General features: G+C 43.7%; 2 protein-coding genes across 2 annotated transcripts; one reads left to right on the top strand and one right to left on the bottom strand.

Moving 5' to 3' along the window:
• Positions 1 to 748: 748 nt before the first annotated feature.
• On the top strand, positions 749 to 1,797 carry LOC123185166 (blue copper protein). Its single transcript, XM_044597146.1, has 2 exons — positions 749 to 976; positions 1,075 to 1,797. Exons 1-2 carry the CDS (start codon positions 811 to 813, stop codon positions 1,509 to 1,511), a joined length of 603 nt encoding a protein of 200 aa, XP_044453081.1. The 5' UTR covers positions 749 to 810; the 3' UTR covers positions 1,512 to 1,797.
• A 1,029-nt stretch (positions 1,798 to 2,826) lies between these two features.
• Positions 2,827 to 7,662, bottom strand: LOC123188376 (transcription factor ILR3). Its single transcript, XM_044600458.1, has 5 exons — positions 7,357 to 7,662; positions 4,145 to 4,210; positions 3,979 to 4,056; positions 3,714 to 3,876; positions 2,827 to 3,356 (listed from the first exon to the last, which is right to left on the bottom strand). The coding sequence occupies exons 1-5, from the start codon at positions 7,527 to 7,529 to the stop codon at positions 3,081 to 3,083; spliced, it is 756 nt and encodes a 251-aa protein (XP_044456393.1). The 5' UTR covers positions 7,530 to 7,662; the 3' UTR covers positions 2,827 to 3,080.
• Between the last annotated feature and the right edge of the window lie 11,590 nt (positions 7,663 to 19,252).

Genomic DNA, 19,252 nt, shown 5'->3' with positions numbered 1-19,252 from the left:
GAGGCAGGCATGTTAGTTAGTGCATTAAAACAAACTACAATTAAAAATGATAATCTGGAAGAGTGCGGAAGAGAAAACGAGAAAGCAAGATCTGTGCAATGACAACTTGTCATGAGGTCGGCCATGTATAATGTATCGATCGATCATGGGAAGCACGAAGGCACTAACAGGCGAGTCATGCCCGGGTACGGAGGCAGCAAGGGACTTGTGCTCACGTAGAAGGAATCACCAATAATTAACTGAGAATCTCGCATGTCAACTCATCTATATTGCGTTGAACTTCGCCAGCTAAAATATGTCAAGAAAACTTAAATTTGTTTTTTCTTCACAAGATTATGCAACTCTATATGATTTCACAAGATTAAAATCTCAACTGTTCGTGCTCATATCCTCGTATTATTTGAGTAGTTTCCAATTGGAGCTACTGCAAGAGAAGCATACTTTTGTGTGGCTAAGGATCGGGAGTCAACTTAGCACGGCTCCAGAATGAACCAGGTGCGATGTACAGTATAATCAATCGTTTTGGATTCCAAATTTGCCAATTAATTGAACGGAGCACAGCTATTCGAATCACCCTGCAATCTCTCCTCTTTCCTACAGTACATGTTTCATGGCAGGCCATAAACACACATACTTTTTTTCTGGAATAAAATTAAAAAACGATTAGAAGAGAAAGTCTTTGCTTGTTCTAGCTCCCGGTATATATACCCCCACCCTGGTCTGGTTGTAGCAATATCGTTCAAGACGATCACAGAACCAAACATCCACCAACAATCCACTTCGTGTCCTTTGGATCTACGCGGAGGAGACATGAAGGCCAGCTCCGGAGCATTGCTCGCCGTCATGGCGGTGGCGGCGTTGGCCACGACGGCGCTGGCGATCGACTACACGGTCGACGACTCCCTCGGCTGGGACACGTACGTCGACTACGAGAAGTGGATCGCCGACAAAGTCTTCATGGTCGGCGACACCATAAGTACGTGCACAAACTTCCTATGATCTACACTCTACATGTTTTCTTCTCGACGGTAGGGCAGCGTGGTATAACTCCGGCCGCGTGCATCAACATGGCAGCGTTCAAGTACGAGCCGTACCACAACGTGCTGGAGGTGACGGAGGCGGACTACGGCAGCTGCGCCACGGGCAGCCCCATCTCCACCCACTCCGGCGGCAAGACCACCTTCGAGCTCGGCGAGACCGGCACCCGCTACTTCATCTGCGGCATCCCCCGCCACTGCACCAACGGCACAATGCACCTCAAGATCAGCACCGTGCCGTACGACGCCGCCACCGCCGCCAAGATGGAAGAAGCAGCGGCCGCAGCCGCCCCTTCTCCGGCCTCGCTCCCCTCCCCTCCCGCTGACACCTACGCCGACGCCAAGGCCGCGCCGGCGGGCGCCCCGACCACCTCCACGCCCGCGGCCGCGTCTGCGTCCGCGCCGCGGTATCAGCAGCCGGCGGCGGCCTTGGCCGGGCTTGCGATCGCTGCTCTTGTGGCCATTGCCGCGTAAGTTGACGATGAAGCAACAAACGGACGATTTCTACGGACGCTCTAGTTCGAGCTACCGTTGTACGATATGCACGTACGTACGTACACAAGGTGGTATGAGTATTCGTTTCGAGGCGTGGTTAACTATTCTTTCTACCAAAGGCTTTTTGCTTTCTTTCTTGTTTAAGCTTTATTTACTGGTGTTAATTCCTTGTACTTGATGTGTGGATACAGCTCCCTACTATGTAACCTCATTTTGAAGCCGATCTTCGTAATATGCTAGTACTACATTTAGCAATTTGATACTACATTTTGATCAGCTTTGGTTGCGTCAATTTGATACTACATTTCGGCGGCGCTTATGTAAGTCGCCTGAATTTAGAATTTGGGTTCGTCAATTTTCATGTGAAGGAAGGAGCTTGTCGTCTTAGGTAGGCAAGTGACCCCATTATTTTATCTTAGAGGTGTGGGGGCTGGTGCAATTTCCCCCAAAGAAACTGATCATCGCTTGGGTTAGAGGGATGGTCAAGGGTGATAGCAGCACGGCGGTTGAGGGGAGGGCTAGGCAATGAGGCGGCCGCGGAAGCGCCGCCGGTGATGGGCGGCGGTGGGCAGACGGTTCGGCTGGCAGTTGTGAGTGGTTCAGATCGAGGTCAGGAGGCAGAAGACAATGAACAATGTTTTCAGGAGATAGATGCGGAGTCTAAATTCAGTTGATTGTCCACTAGCCATTCCCCAAATGTTTTCAGTCTATCTTTTCGATTATGGTAGTTCTAAATTCAATTGACTGTCCCCTAGCCATTCCCCTAATGTTTTCAGTCTATCTTTTCGATTATGAAAGTTGTGTTGCTGTACTAGCACATTTGCTCCTGGAGGCGCCAGGAACACGGAATGGACATGATCCAGTTTAGTTTTATAAAATGCACGCACTAGATAAAAACAAAATGTTAAAGACGGTGTAACTAGCTGGAGATTACAAAGATACAAATATGAGCTTTAATTCTAAACTACTATTGCAGGAGAACATGAACAAATTTATTAGTATATACTGTATAAGATGAGTAGAGGGCACGTCTTGCTAAGAGAGGTCGTCACGTTGTACCCATTACCCAACACAACATACACACCACAGGTGCATCCATCCTGGTTCCACCTGGACTTTGCAATGCGTTTTCACATGGAAGAATTGGTAGGCCAAGTGGATGCAAGAAGACCAACTAATAGCTAGCACAGCCTATTTATTTTTATTTTTATTTTGACCTGCAGCACAACCTATTTATGTTATGCATCAAAAAATAAATATCACGGGCAACATGTCAAACAAAGTAACAAGCCGATAATGCTATGGCGTCCAATCGCCATTTGCTTCAACGGATGGTATTTATTTACTAACAATATACAACGGTGTCACAAGATAATCAAATGTCCCCGGGTGATACAAGCTTCAGTTCGGTTCTTGGTTTAACTACATAGTAGTAACACTAAACGGATTCTGCATAGTAACACTGACGACTAGTAAGATATACTTTAACGGAAGGCTTTTTAGCCATCCTTCCCCATGAGATAGATGAGGGAAATGATTCTTGCTGGCCTATGCAACCGGAGGGCATGACTTGGGGTCATCCGAGGTATCAACATCTGAAGGCGGCATGAACTGCCACATGGGAAATCCTGGGTAGCTCATTACAGGCATCATCAGCTTGTGCCCTGCCGCTTGGCCTTGGGCGGCAGCGAATGCAGCAGCTGGGATGACAGAAGGGTGTGGTACGAGGCTCTGACGGGCATTCATGAACTTAATCTGCTGCTCCAGGCTCTCTTTCTCCGCCTTCAACTTTTGCTTCTCATCTCGCAGCTCATTCTTCTCAGCCTGCAAAATCCAGGGATCTAAGAATCAATTTGTTTGGACTAAAGATTTACCACAAATATATACCTTACAAGAATCTTTGATACCAATTATTAATCAGAAAGTAATGTTTAAACAGAAATTAATAAAAATAAATAAAGCAGGTTTAAGAGCTGATGGATTGCTTGAGATCTACTCATCTAAAAGCCTATGGATTCAATAAACAGTAGTCCTTGGCACCCCAAAAAAACAGATTAAGAAAAGCTTGTGTGAACATTAGATATATTTCTGTATGGAACAGAAAATATAAGTTCAGAACATAAAGAAAAAGTATATGGACACACATCTGCATACAAAATAGTTAAGTGGAACAATAAAAACCTTTAGCTCTCTAATCTTCTCTTGGAGAGAGTCGTTTGAATCCTTCAACTTCTCTGCCTCACTACGCAATTCAGTTACTGCACGGATAGCATCATTTAATATAGCACATTTGTCGATTTTAGGTGTTTTCCCCGGATCCAAGACAGCACCCAATTCCAAGAACCTAACAGGCAGAAGACCATAAGCTCCATTGAACCTAAGACAAAAATGCTGCTACAACAAAAACAATTCTAATAGAATAAACAAAATGAAATTGCTGGCAGACCTCTCGTTTAGCTTGTCCCTTCTCACTTTCTCCCTGCATGCTTTGGAGCTAGGTTGAGCACCAGTTTCTGACCTAGGACTGTTGCAATTGCGTGCTAAGTTGGAAACATTCAACAGAAAATACCGAATTCAGGGACTCCGAACAAAGCATATAGACATAAACAAACCGTTTATTTTTCGGTTGTCCTTTGGCATGGTCCCAGTCCACCGAAACAGAGCTATTGATTTCAGCACTGGCAAAAAGTAAATCACAGATAAGAATGTAAAATTCACAATATACTGCACAATGATAAGCAGCAACATTAGCATTGCAAAGCCAAAATAAGACTCAGCACTGGTGAAAAGCACATTTGCAGTTAAGAATGTCAAAATCATGATATAGTGCAAAATCATAAGTTTCAAAGACAAGCGTAGCAAGGGCAATATAATAAGGCTTGGGCAAATTTACCAGATAACCTACAGCAGGTGAAATACTGGAATGAAAAAAAGAAGCATGGTTCTACATCTAAACAACACAGGAGGCTGCCTCTGTTCATGCAGCGAATATGACAACTCAGAGAAATATCATTAACCAAAGGGCAGTCATGCCCTAAGGTGTAACCATAAATAATTTCTTAAGATGGAAACATATATGCCAATAAATCAGCAATACTTGCTCGGCTATGCTGGAATTCCAACATATGGGTCACCAAAACAACCCTCATCTCACCCATTTTCTTTCTGATCCTTGATACATCAAAGTAACATGAGACTGCTCGATATCCGACACAAAGTAACATGTAGCATGATCTATTTTACATAGTATTGCTATGGAAATTCAGACCACTTAAAATACAAACCCCGAGCACATAAATCTGATACCATTAGCTTCATCAGACATAAATTCGTCTCAGTAATCAAAGAAAACAATTAGGGGTATACATCCCCAAATGTTGGCAATGCCAATGACCATGTCAACCTTTTTCATTTGAACTCTGCCCTTGCTCATCCAGTGATCCAGAATAAGAAGAGGAAAGTATAGTTTTACCCCTGAAATCCTCCCTGATGGATTCATATCCCCCTAATTAAACTCTAAAACCAGATTGTTTACACCCTGAACTTTGCAAAACCGGTATAAATGTCACCCTGAGCAGTTTTGAGGAGAATTGAAGGTGGTTTTGATCTGATTTTTTCTTCCTCTCCTCACCTGCGTGACCGGAGGTACCACTTGGGCAGGCCAGGCGGAGCCGGCGGCGAGGTGGCCAGAGCAGTCGCAGCAGCGCGAGCACGGCGGAAGGGAGCGCCGGGCAGAGAACCACGTCGCGGTCGGGCGCGGCGGTGACTAAGAAGACTCAAGTACGTGCCAGGCATCAGTTTCTGGACTGACACGGTCCATTCAAGTTTCTGGCTGAATTACAACAGACGCAGGCGAATGACGCGATTTTGATTTTCTTCTGCTGTGGCGAAACTTAGGAAATCAGGTTTTGAATTTGACAGAATTGAGTTGTGGACATGCATGCACGCAGGCGGCGATGCAGACGTTCGTGGAGAAGCTCGTGTCAATGATTAAGTCGGAGGGCTGTTCGAGTGGCAGGGTGGCCCCATCATCCTTGCCCAGGTGGAGACGGGTACATGGAGTAGGCGATGGGCGTCTGCGCCAAGCCGTACACCAACTGGGCAACCAAGATGGTCGTCGCCACTAACGCCAGCGTGCCGTGGGTGATGTGCAAGCATGACAACGCCCCCGACGCCACGGTAAGCTACAACACCCTCTCGTTCTCGTTCTCGTCTCACAGTTGCTGTCAATGCCATGGCCCATGGCGCAATGGCAAAGAGCAAATTGCGGTGCCAGCTAATTTAACCACTTCGCTTTCTCGCACTGGGCACATGCTTCTGTTAGGACATCACATTACCAAATCAAGCTGCCAACTTTGGAGCCTGGTACTGGCACCACAAAATATATACTCTGTGCTAATTCGTTCCTTTTCTTCTATAAAATTGACAGATTTGTCAGTTGTTCCCTGGGTAATGATGAATAGATTCGTGATGGCTGCAAAGAAGATGCCTGCAATGGCTTCTACTGCAACTACTTCACCCCCAACTCCAACAGCAAGCCTACCATGTGGACCGAGGCCTGGCCTGGATGGTAAGTTTGCATGAAGCGTGAAAATTTCTCGACAAACAGCACTTGAATTGCAATCTGCACAGCAAGCATGTCACGACATTGCTGACACGATCGAATATGTCGATTGATGTAAGGTTCACGGCATTTGGTGGCGCGGTGCCGCACCGGCCGGTGGAGGACATGGCGTTCGCGGTGGTAAGGTTCATTCAGAAGTGCGGGTCCTTCGTCAACTACTACATGGTGAGCAACTGATGCTGACTACCACATGTTGTCACTCAATGTTTCGGTTTTAAGTTGTAGAGACACCTAACATTTGATCTTTTTTTCAGTACCATGGAGGAACAAATTTCGACCGGACCGCCGATGGCCTGTTCATCGCCACGACAAGCTACGACCATGATGCACCGATCGACGAATATGGTACGCGACCAGTACTCTGATTGTCTGAAACCATTGTTGTCATGTGCGCAGGTCTGCTTAGGCAGCCAAACTGGGGACACCTGAGGGACCTGCACAAGGCCATCAAGCAGGCCGAGCCGGTGCTCGTCTCTGGAGATCCCTCCATCCAGCGCATCGGGAACTATGAGAAGGTTCGATCTTATTCCATCCCTAGGCAAATTCTAGTGACAAGAGATCCAAAAATGCCTGTGAACTTTCTGACGAAGTGAAAAAAAAATCAGATCAAAACTAAGTTCTCCCCAAAACTGCTCGGGGTGACATTTATATAGCAGTTTTGCAAAGTTCAGGGTTTAAATAATCTGGTTTTAGAGTTTAGGAGGATATGCATCCATCAAGGAGGATTTTAGGAGGAAACTATACTTTCCTCGAATAAGAGTGAAACTGTGTATGCATTCTATGCACTGCATATGTAGTATATGCACCCGAACCAAACGAGCCCTGGACATACTGAACACTCCGTCCTGCCATGCACCTTCCACAAGACCCATTTAAATTCATGTGCAAAACCATCTCCTCTAACCCAACACCAATGAGACAAGCAAAGTCAACTACTAATACACAAACAAAGATGCTCGCTCATGTAAGTAATTCTAGAACATGCAATCTTTAGTCCATGATGCAAATACCACATACTCTGTAGTGTTTTACTAATCTACAATCACACACAACAATTATGCTATCAACCGCATCGGTTTATGCTATAGGTGATAACATAGAGACACCGGCAGCAAATCAGGACACGGAATGTATAAACTGGAGAACAGCCGCGTGTGGGCGCGATCGAGCCTGAGAAGAGGAGAAACCGCAATTACATACCAGGGATTGGGAGCCGGGGTGGCGGAGACGGCCTGCGCAAGAGTGTGCATCTGCGGCTGCATCGGCGGGGTCCAGTAGAAGCCTCCTGTGGATGCCGCGGCGAAGTCGGCGGCAGCAAGGTCGTCCATGAGAGGGCAGTCGAATACCCAGTTTGATCCTTCCGGGGATGCCATGGCGCCGGAGCGGCTCTCCGGGTCCAGCGAAGGTTGCCGGGGGGCTAGGGTTTCGCGGTCGCGTCGGAATTGGGGGATATTTCGGGGTTGAGATGGTGAGGGGGGGAAGCGGTCGTGGGCTCCGGCGCCGAGATAAGGATGAAGCAGGGGGGTAGGAGCACGAGGTTAACGAGTACGGACAACTGAGTCTCCGGAACGAATGGGCCTAAAGATTATGGGCCTGGTGACCTGAGCAGCATGCCTAAGAAAAATAGACGCCTACCCCTAAAAAAAAGACGTCTCCCCCACTAAAAAAGGAAAACGTTTGCTTTCAACAGGTTGATTTCTTCCTCCCGTAAACCTCTCCTTCTGCTCAACACGTGTCACGCGCACCGCTGTCCACTCTCCTTATCCCTTCGCACGAACTACACATCGCACAACCCACATGTTTTCCTCTGCTTCATCCCTTACCTTTTCCCCCGCTCATGGATCTCATCATTTCTCCGCTCCGGCAGCTCGTGTCCTGCCGTCACGCACAAATCAGGCCGCTGCTGCAGGTGGGAGTGTTGCAATGAAGCCATCGACGCGTAGTGGGATATTGTGATGGAGCTAAGACACGTGTGTGGGGGGAGGTCGTCGGTGCTGCGATGGAGCACCGCCGCGCTTGTGGTGGGGCTGCACTAAAGCTTCGCCGACGGCCATCGGGTGCTGCTATGGGAGATGCGACGGTAGCCGGTGCTGTGATGGAGCAACACCCGCGCGGCGGGGCGCTACAGTGGAGCATGCGGCGGCCGTCAGGGTGCTACGATGGAGCTCCGCCGCCCTAGCGGCGGCGCTGCATTGAAGCTTCGCCGACGACCATCAGGTGCTGCAATGGGAAATGTTACAGTAGCCGATGCTGCGATGGAGCACCACCACGTGGTGGGCGCTACAGCGAAGCATGGACGGCCGTTCGGGTGCCCGATGGAGCACCACCATGCGGTGGGGTACCGTAGCGAAGCATGCGACTGGCGTTCGGGTGTTGCGATGGAGCACCGCCGAGCCGATGGCGGTGCTCGCCGGTGGAGCGTCGTTGCGCTACCGGCGAGGGGCACGACTCCTGCTACGAGCTAGGCGGTGCTTCTTCCCCACGACGACACGGTCATTGCTTTTGATGCGTCTACAATGAGAGGAGAAGGACCTGTCCGACGCGTTGACCAGATCCAACAACTGTGAGGGGATGAATCCAAAAACGCCCGACCCGACTGATTTCCCTAGGAAATCATCCGAATGATTTGTTGCAGCCGCCAAAAAATAGACGCGTAAGTTCCCTCTCGTTAGGGTTCCTCTCCCCTGACGACGCTTGTGGCTCCTCGTGGAGATCTTCGATCCCCTTCCCTCACCCTTTGACATCTTCGTCGTGGTCTTAGGTGAGTGTGACTAGGGTTTCTCCTGCCTGCGGTACCAAGGTTTTTTCACGAGCAAGAGAATCTGATGGAGAGATCGACTTCGACATCGCGCGCGACTCTGAGTGACATGGAGAAGATGATGAAGGAGCTGGGCCTCGGCGAGGATGATCTGAATGATGTTGTTGTGGAGGATGACCACATCCCAGAGGATGCTACAAGATGGATGATGATCGTGCATGTCCACATGACCAAGCCCTACTCCTAGTATTGGTTCTATAAAAACATGAGGGTAGCCCGGGACCACGCCCGAGAGGTAAAATTCGGGCCACTTGAGGATAATCTCTATACTCTTCAATTCTTGTGTTTGGGTGATTGGAAAGAGTAATGGAAGAAGGGCCTTGGATGTTCGATGACAAGGCTGTAGTGAATGAACCGTATGATGGATACACTAGACCCTCAACAATAGCTCAACGATATTGAGATGTGGATCCAGATTCATGACCTACCAGACTTGTTCTTTCACTTGATCAAATCTTGGCATCAACAGTGGGTTAATTTGTTTATGCTGAGCAGAAATCTCAAGACTTCGAGAGGAACTTTTTCCGTGTAAGGGTGAAGATAGATGTCACCAAACCCTTGAAGAATATCATTTCTCTGGTTATCAAGAAAAAATAGGGGATCTTTATAGTCGACTACGAAGCTTACCGGGGATTGGTGCGCCGTTTGCGGCCTCCTCGGGCACCTTTATAAAGAGTGTGGCAATGTCATACATGCTTCATCAACTTTGGTCTTCAAAAACCTCTGGGCAGAATGGTGCAGGGGCGCTGGTCGGGGCCCGGGAGCGGGTGGAGGTAGAGGCAACAGAGGGGGTGGATGCTCCGAAAGGGGTGCTGGCCATGCACAGACAGAACGGGAGCAGGGAGACTGGTCTGAGAAGGAGACATATCCAGTGGCACACTCCACAGATGCAACGATGATCGATGCCAATGGAAACATTAAAAGGGGAGCGACACAGGTGGCTGAACTTTTCTTTGAACTTGTCGGCGTCCTGGGAACGGGGGTACCCAGACTTGCCTGCCTGCGGCCCATGGTGTGGCTCCACCAGCAGCCCGGTACGGCCTAGTTTCAGTAGCACGATTCAAGATCCTCGTGAGGGGCCAAGTGCTACCTCTTGAGCACTGCGTTGGTTTTCCCTTGAAGAGGAAAGGGTGATGCAGTAGAGCAGCGTAAGTATTTCCCTCAGTTTTTGAGAACCAAGGTATCAATCCAGTAGGAGGCCACGCATGAGTCCCTCGCACCTACACAAACAAATAAACTCCTCACAACCAACACGATAAAGGGGTTGTCAATCCCTTCACGGTCACCTACGAGAGTGAGATCTGATAGATATGATAAGATAATATTTTTGGTATTTTTATGATAAAGAGAAATAAAGATGCAAGTAAAATAAATGGCAAAGGAAATAACTAAGTATTGGAAGATTAATATGATGGAAAATAGACCCGGGGTCCATAGGTTTCACTAGAGGCTTCTCTCGAGAGCATAAGTATTACGGTGGGTGAACAAATTACTGTTGAGCAATTGATAGAATTGAGCATAGTTATGAGAATATCTAGGTATGATCATGTATATAGGCATCACGTCCGAGACAAGTAGACCGACTCCTGCCTGCATCTACTACTATTACTCCACACATCGACCGCTATCCAGCATGCATCTAGAGTATTAAGTTCAAGAGAACAGAGTAACACTTTAAGCAAGATGACATGATGTAGAGGGATAAACTCATGCAATATGATATAAACCCCATCTTGTTATCCTCGATGGCAACAATACAATATGTGCCTTGCTGCCCCTACTGTCACTGGGAAAGGACACCGCAAGATTGAACCCAAAGCTAAGCACTTCTCCCATTGCAAGAAAGATCAATCTAGTAGGCCAAACCAAACTGATAATTCAAAGAGACTTGCAAAGATAACCAATCATACATAAAAGAATTAAGAGAAGATTCAAATATTGTTCATAGATAAACTTGATCATAAACCCACAATTCATCGGTCTCAACAAACACACCGCAAAAGAAGATTACATCGAATGGATCTCCACAAGAGAGGGGGAGAACTTTGTATTGAGATCCAAAAAGAGAGAAGAAGCCATCTAGCTAATAACTATGGACCCGTAGGTCTGAAGTAAACTACTCACACTTCATCGGAGAGGCTGTGGTGTTGATGTAGAAGCCCTCCGTGATCGATACCCCCTCCGGCGGAGTTCCGAAAAAGGCCCCAAGATGGGATCTCGTGGATACAGAAAGTTATGGCGGTGGAATTAGGGTTTTGGCTCCGTATCTGGTAGTTTGGGGGTACGTGGGTATATATAGGAGGAAGGAGTACGTCGGTGGAGCAGCGTGGGCCCCACGAGGGTGGAGGGCGCGCCTGGGGGGAGGGGGGTAGGCGCGCCCCCCTACCTCGTGCCTTCCTCGTTGATTGCTTGACGTAGGGGTCCAAGTCCTCTGGATCATGTTCATTCCAAAAATCACGTTCCCGAAGGTTTCATTCCGTTTGGACTCCGTTTGATATTCTTTTTTTGCGAAACCCTAAAATAGGCAAAAAAGCAGCAATTCTGGGTTGGGCCTCCGGTTAATAGGTTAGTCCCAAAAATAATATAAAAGTGTATAATAAAGCCCAATAATGTCCAAAACAGGATATAATATAGCATGAAACAATCAAAAATTATAGATACGTTGGAGACATATCAAGCATCCCCAAGCTTAATTCCTGCTCGCCCTCGAGTAGGTAAATGATAAAAACAGAATTTTTGATGTGGAATGCTACTTAGCATAATTTCAATGTAATTCTCTTAATTGTGCTATGAATATTCAGATCCGAAAGATTCAGGACAAAAGTTTAATATTGACATAGAAATAATAATGCTTCAATCATACTAACTAAGCAACTATGTCTCTTCAAAATAACATGGTCAAAGAAAGTTATCCCTACAAAATCATATAGTCTAGCTATGCTCTATCTTCACCACACAAAGTATTCAAATCATGCACAACCCCGATGACAAGCCAAGCAATTCTTTCATACTTTTGGTGTTCTCAAACTTTTTCAATCTTCACGCAATACATGAGCGTGAGCCATGGACATAGCACTATAGGTGGAATAGAATGGTGGTTGTGGAGAAGGCAAAAAGGGAGAAGGTAGTCTCACATCAACTAGACGTATCGACGGGCTATGGAGATGCCCATCAATAGATATCAATGTGAGTGAGTAGGGATTGCCATGCAACGGATGCACTAGAGCTATAAGTATATGAAAGCTCAACAAAAAGAAACTAAGTGGGTGTATATCCAACTTGCTTGCTCACGAAGACCTGGGGCATTTTGAGGAAGCCCATCGTTGGAATATACAAGCCAAGTTCTATAATGAAAAATTCCCGCTAGTATATGAAAGTGATGACATAGGAGACTCTCTATCATGAAGATCATGGTGCTACTTCGAAGCACAAGTGTGGAAAAAGTAGTATTGCCCCTTTTTATTTATTCTTTTTTTGGGCTTTCTTTTTTTGGCCTTTTTTGGGGACAATATGATGTCTACTACACAACCGACGTTGTTGGGCCTCCAAGTGCAGAGGTTTGTAGGACAGTAGCAAATTTCCCTCAAGTGAATGACCTAAGGTTTATCAATCCGTAGGAGGCGTAGGATGAAGATGGTCTCTCTCGAGCAACCCTGCAACCAAATAACAAAGAGTCTCTTGTGTCCCCAACACACCCAATACAATGGTAAATTGTATAGGTGCACTAGTTCGGCAAAGAGATGGTGATACAAGTGGTATATGGATAGTAGATAATAGTTTTTGTAATCTGAAATAATAAAAACAGCAAGGTAGCAAGTGATAAAAGTGAGGTAAACGGTATTGCAATGTGTGGAAATAAGGCCTAGCGTTCATACTTATTGGTAGGAAAAGACCATCGCTCGTCCCCGACCGCCACTCATAAGGAAGACAATCAATAAATAAATCATGCTCCGACTTTGTTACATAACGATTCACCATACGTGCATGCTACGGGAATCACAAAATTCAACACAAGTATTTCTCAAATTCATAACCACTCAACTAGCATGATTCTAATATCACCATCTCCATATCTCAAAACAATTATCAAGTATCAAACTTCTCTTAGTATTCAACACACTCATAAGAGAATTTTATTATTAATCTTGTATACCTAGCATATTAGGATTTTAAGCAAATTACCATGCTATTTAAGACTCTCAAAATAATATAAGTGAAGCATGAGAGTTCATCTATTTCTTCAAAATAAAACTACCACCATGCTCTAAAAGATATAAGTGAAGCACTAGAGCAAATGACAAACTACTCCGAAAGATATAAGTGAAGATCAATGAGTAGTCGAATAATTATGCAACTATGTGAAGACTCTCTAACATTTAATAATTTCAGATCTTGGTATTTTATTCAAACAGCAAGCAAATCCTAACAAAATAAATTGACGCTCCAAGCAAAACACATATCATGTGGCGAATAAAAATATAGCTCCAAGTAAAGTTACCGATGAACGAAGACGAAAGAGGGGATGCCTTCCGGGGCATCCCCAAGCTTAGGCTCTTGGTTGTACTTGAATATTACCTTGGGGTGCCTTGGGCATCCCCAATCTTAGGCTCTTGCCACTTCTTATTCCATAGTCCATCGAATCCTTACCCAAAACTTGAAAACTTCACAACACAAAACTTAACAGAAAACTCGTAAGCTCCGTTAGTATAAGAAAATAAATCACCACTTCAAGGTACTGTAATGAACTCATTATTTATTTATATTGGTGTTAAAACTACTGTATTCCAACTTCTCTATGGTTTATAAACTATTTTACTAGCAATAGATTCATCAAAATAAGTAAACAACACATGAAAAATAGAATCTGTCAAAAACAGAACAGTCTGTAGTAATCTGGATTAAACGTATACTTCTGGAACTCATAAAATTACCAAATAAATTGCTGCACCTGAGGAAGTTATCTATTAATCATATGCAAAAATAATTAACTAAATATCACTCTCCAAATAAAAATGGCAGCAATTCTCGTGAGCGCTAAAGTTTCTGTTTTTGACAGCATGATCAACAAGACTTTCCCCAAGTCTTCCCAAAGGTTCTACTTGGCACAAACACTAATTAAAAGCATAAAACCACATCTAAACATAGGATAGATGAATTATTTATTACTAAACAGGAACAAAAAGCAAGGAACAAAAATAAAATTGGGTTGCCTCCCAACAAGCGCTATCGTTTAATGCCCCTAGCTAGGCATGATGATTTCAATGATGCTCACATAAAGGATAAGAATTGTAACATAAAGGGAGCATCATGAAGAATATGACTAGTAAATTTAAGCCTAACCCACTTCCTATGCATAGGGATTTTGTGAGCAAACAACTTGTGGGAACAATAATCAACTAGCATAGGAGGGCAAAACAAGTATAACTTTAAAACTTTAAGCACATATAGAGGAAACTTGATATTATTGCAATTCCTACAAGCATATATTCCTCCCTCATAATAATATTCAGTAGCATCATGAATGAATTCAACAATATAACCAGCACCTAAAGCATTCTTTTCATGATCTACAAGCATAGAAAATTTATTACTCTCCACATAAGCAAAATTCTTCTTATTCGGAATAGTAGTGGGAGCAAGCTCAACAAAATAATTATCATGTGAGGCATAATCCAATTGAAAACTAAAATCATGATGACAAGTTTCATGGATATCATTATTCTTTGTAGCATACAAGTCATCATAATAATCATCATAGATAGCAACTTTGTTCTCATAATCATTTGGAACCTCTTCCAGAATAGTGGATTCATCACAAAATAAAGTCATGACCTCTCCAAATCTACTTTCATTAATATAATCATCATAAATAGGAGGCATGCTTTCATCATAATAAATTTGCTCATCAAAACTTGGAGGACAAAAAATATCATCTTCATCAAACATAGCTTCCCCAAGCCTGTGGCTTTGCATATCATTAGCATCATGGATATTCAAGGAATTCATACTAACAACATTGCAATCATGATCATCATTCAAATATTTAGTGCCAAACATTTTATAGATTTCTTCTTCTAGCACTTGAGCACAATTATCCTTTCATCATACTCACGAAAGATATTAAAAAGGTGAAGCGTATGAGACAAACTCAATTCCATTTTTTATAGTTTTCTTTTATAAACTAAACTAGTGATAAAACAAGAAACTAAAAGACTCGATTGCAAGATCTAAAGATATACCTTCAAGCGCTAACCTCCCCGGCAACGGCGCCAGAAAAGAGCTTGATGTCTACTACACAACCTTCTTCTTGTAGACGTTGTTGGGACTCCAAGTGCAGGGGTTTGTAGGACAGTAGCAAATTTCCCTCAAGTGAATGACCTAAGGTTTATCAATCCGTAGGAGGTGTAGGATGAAGATGGTCTCTCTCGAGCAACCCTGCAACCAAATAACAAAGAGTCTCTTGTGTCCCCAACACACCCAATACAATGGTAAATTGTATAGGTGCACTAGTTCGGTGAAGAGATGGTGATACAAGTGGTATATGGATAGTAGATAATAGTTTTTGTAATCTGAAATAATAAAAACAGCAAGGTAGCAAGTGATAAAAGTGAGCGTAAACGGTATTGCAATGTGTGGAAAGGCCTAGCGTTCATAATTTCGCTAGTATAAGTTCCCTCAACAATACTAACATAATCGGACCACATAACTATCCCTCAACATGCAACAAAGAGTCACTCCAAAGTCACTAATAGCGGAGAACGAACGAAGAGATTATGGTAGGGTACGAAACCACCTCAAAGTTATTCTTTCCAATCAATCTGGTGGGCTATTCCTATAAGTGTCACAAACAGCCCTAGAGTTCGTACTAGAATAACACCTTAAGACACAAATCAATCAAAACCCTAATGTCACCTAGATACTCCAATATCACCTCAAGTATCTGTGGGTGTGATTATACGATATGCATCACACAATCTCAGATTCATCTATTCAACCAACACAAAGGACCTCAAAGAGTGCCCCAAAGTTCCTACCGGAGAATCACGACGAAAACGTGTGCCAACCCCTATGCATAGGTTCATGGGCGGAACCCGCAAGTTGGTCACCAAAACATACATCAAGTGGCACGTGGTATCCCATTGTCACCACAGATATCCACGGCAAGACATACATCAAGTGTTCTCAAATCTTTAAAGACTCAGTCTGATAAGATTACTTCAAAGGGGAAACTCAATTCATTACAAGAGAGAAGAGGGGGAGGAGAAACATAAGATCCAATTATAATAGCAAAGCTCGCGATACATCAAGATCGTACCATCTCAAGAACACGAGAGAGAGAGAGATCAAACACATAGCTACTGGTACATACCCTCAGCCCCGAGGGAGAACTACTCCCTCCTCGTCATGGAGAGCACCGGGATGATGAAGATGGCCACCGGTGAGGGTTCCCCCCTCCGGCAGGGTGCCGAAACAGGGTCCCGATTGGTTTTTGGTGGCTACGGAGGCTTCTAGCGGCAGAACTCCCGATCTATGTTGCGTTCTGGAAGTTTTAGGTCACGTGGGTATATATGGGTGCAGGAGGTACGTCAGGGGAGCCACGAGGGTCCCACGAGATAGGGGGCGCGCCCTAGGGGGGCACCCCCACACTCGTGAGTACCTCGTTCCTTCCTTGACGTAGGGTCCAAGTCCATCGGGTGTGTTTCCTTCCAAAAATAACTTCTCCAGTTGATTTCATTCCGTTTCGACTCCGTCTGATATTCCTTTTCTTCAAAATACTGAAATAGGCATAAAACAGCAAATCTGGGCTGGGCCTCCGGTTAATAGGTTAGTCCCAAAAATAATATAAAAGTGGATATTAAAGCCCAATATTGCCCAAAACAGTAGATAATATAGCATGGAGCAATCAAAGATTATAGATACGTTGGAGACGTATCACAATACTCTATGAATGATGATCATCACACTTCTATTTATTTACAACTCAATGATTACAACTCGATACTAGAACAAAGTATGACTTTATATGAATGCCTCCGGCGGTGTACCGGGATAGCAATGATGCATGAGTTACTTATATGAAAGAATTATGAACAGTGGCTTTGCCACAATTAAAATGTCAACCACATGATCATGCGAAGCAATATGACAATGATGGAGCATGTCATAGTAAACGGAATGGTGGAAAGTTGCATGGCAATATATCTCGGAATGGCTATGGAAATGCCATGATAGGTAGGTATGGTGGCTGTTTTGAGGAAGGTATATGGTGTATGATACCGGCTAAAGGTGCACGGCATTAGAGAGGCTAGCAGTGGTGGAAGGGTGAGAGTGCGTATAATCCATGGACTCAACATTAGTCATAAAGGACTCACAAACTTATTGCAAAAATCTATTAGTTATCGAAGCAAAGTACTACGTGCATGCTCCTAGGGGGATAGATTGGTAGGAAAAGACCATCGTTCGTCCCCGACTGTCACTCATAAGGAGGACAATCAATAAATACATCATGCTCCGACTTCTTAACATAACGGTTCACCATACGTGCATGCTACGGGAATCACAAACTTCAACACAAGCATTTCTCAAATTCACAGCTACTCAACTAGCACGACTCTAATGTCACCATCTCCATATCTCAAAATAATTATCAAGTTTCAAACTTCTCATAGTATTCAACACACTCATAAGAAAATTTTATTATTAATCTTGAATGCCTAACATAATTAAAGCAAATTACCATGTTGTTTTGTAGGACTCTCAAAATAATCTAAGTGAAGCATGAGAGAACAATGGTTTCTATAAAACAAATCTACCAACGTGCTCTAAAAGATATAAGTGAAGCACTAGAGCAAAAACTATATAACCCAAAAGATATAAGTGAAGCACATAGAGTATTCTAGCAATTTCCGAATCATGGGTGTCTCTCTCAAAAAGGTGTGTGCAGCAAGGATGATTGTGGAAAACTAACAAATAAATACTCAAATAATACAAGACGCTCCAAGCAAAACACATATCATGTGGTAAATAAAAATATAGCTCCAAGTAAAGTTACCGATAGAAGTAGACGAAAGAGGGGATGCCTTCTGGGGCATCCCCAAGATTTGGCTTTTATGTGTCCTTAGATTATCTTGGGGGTTTCATGGGAATACCCAAGCTTAGGCTCTTGCCACTCCTTGTTCCATAATCCACCAAATTTTTACCCAAAACTTGAAAACTTCACAACACAAAACTTAAAGTAGAAAATCTCTTGAGCTCCGTTAGCGAAAGAAAACAAAACACCACTTCAGGGTATTGTAAAACTCATTCTTTATTTATATTGGTGCTAAACCTACTGTATTACAACTTCTCTATGGTTTATAAACTATTTTACTAGCCACAGATTCATCAAAATAAGTAAACAACACACGAAAAACAGAATCTGTCAAAAACAGAACAGTCTGTAGTAATCTGTATCTAACGCATGATATGGAACCCCAAAAATTCTAAAATAAATTTCTGGACGTGAGTAATTTATCTATTAATCATATGCAAAAAGAATTAACTAGATATCACTTTCCAAATAAAAATGGAAGCAGTTCTCGTGAGCGCTAAAGTTTCTGTTTTTTACAGCAAGATTAAAAAGACTTTCCCCAAGTCTTCCCAACGGTTCTACTTGGCACAAACACTAATTAAACACAAAAAACACAACCAAAACATAGGCTAGATAAATTATTTATTAATAAACAGGATCAAAAAGCAAGTAATAAAAATAAAATTGGGTTGCCTCCCAACAAGCGCTATCGTTTAACGCCCCTAGCTAGGCATGGAAGCAAAGATAGATCTAGGTATTGCCATCTTTGGAAGGCAATCCATAAGTGGCTCTCATAATAGATTCATAAGGTAATTTAATTTTATTTCTATGGAAGTGTTCCATGCCTTTCCTTAAAGGAAATTGGAATCTAATATTCCCTACCTTCATATCAATAATTGCACCAATCGTTCTAAGGAAAGGTCTACCAAGAATAATAGGACATGAAGGATTGAAATCTATGTCAAGAACAATAAAATCCACGGGCGCATAATTTCTATTTGCAACAATAAGAACATCATTAATTCTTCCCATAGGTTTCTTAATAGTGGAATCCGCAAGGTGCAAGTTTAAAGAGCAATCATCAAAATCACGGAAACCTAGCAAATCACACAAAGTCTTTGGAATCGTGGAAACACTAGCACCCAAATCACACAAAGCATAGCACTCATGATCTTTAATCTTAATTTTAATTGTAGGTTCCCACTCAT

This window comes from Triticum aestivum, chromosome 2A (genome assembly GCF_018294505.1).
Source record: "Triticum aestivum cultivar Chinese Spring chromosome 2A, IWGSC CS RefSeq v2.1, whole genome shotgun sequence".
Taxonomy (NCBI): domain Eukaryota; kingdom Viridiplantae; phylum Streptophyta; class Magnoliopsida; order Poales; family Poaceae; genus Triticum; species Triticum aestivum.
The sequence above is the reverse complement of the archived record's forward strand: the minus strand, read 5'-3'. Positions and strand labels throughout refer to the sequence as shown.

Coding starts and splice junctions, on each gene's coding strand:
- LOC123188376 (XM_044600458.1), bottom strand. CDS start 7,529: ATGGCATCCCCGGAAGGATCAAACTGGGTATTCGACTGCCCTCTCATG. Junction 4,211..7,356: donor ACCCCGGCTCCCAATCCCTG/GTATGTAATTGC, acceptor ACTTTTTGCCAG/TGCTGAAATCAATAGCTCTG. Junction 4,057..4,144: donor GGACAACCGAAAAATAAACG/GTTTGTTTATGT, acceptor CAATTGCAACAG/TCCTAGGTCAGAAACTGGTG.
- LOC123185166 (XM_044597146.1), top strand. CDS start 811: ATGAAGGCCAGCTCCGGAGCATTGCTCGCCGTCATGGCGGTGGCGGCG. Junction 977..1,074: donor CATGGTCGGCGACACCATAA/GTACGTGCACAA, acceptor TCAACATGGCAG/CGTTCAAGTACGAGCCGTAC.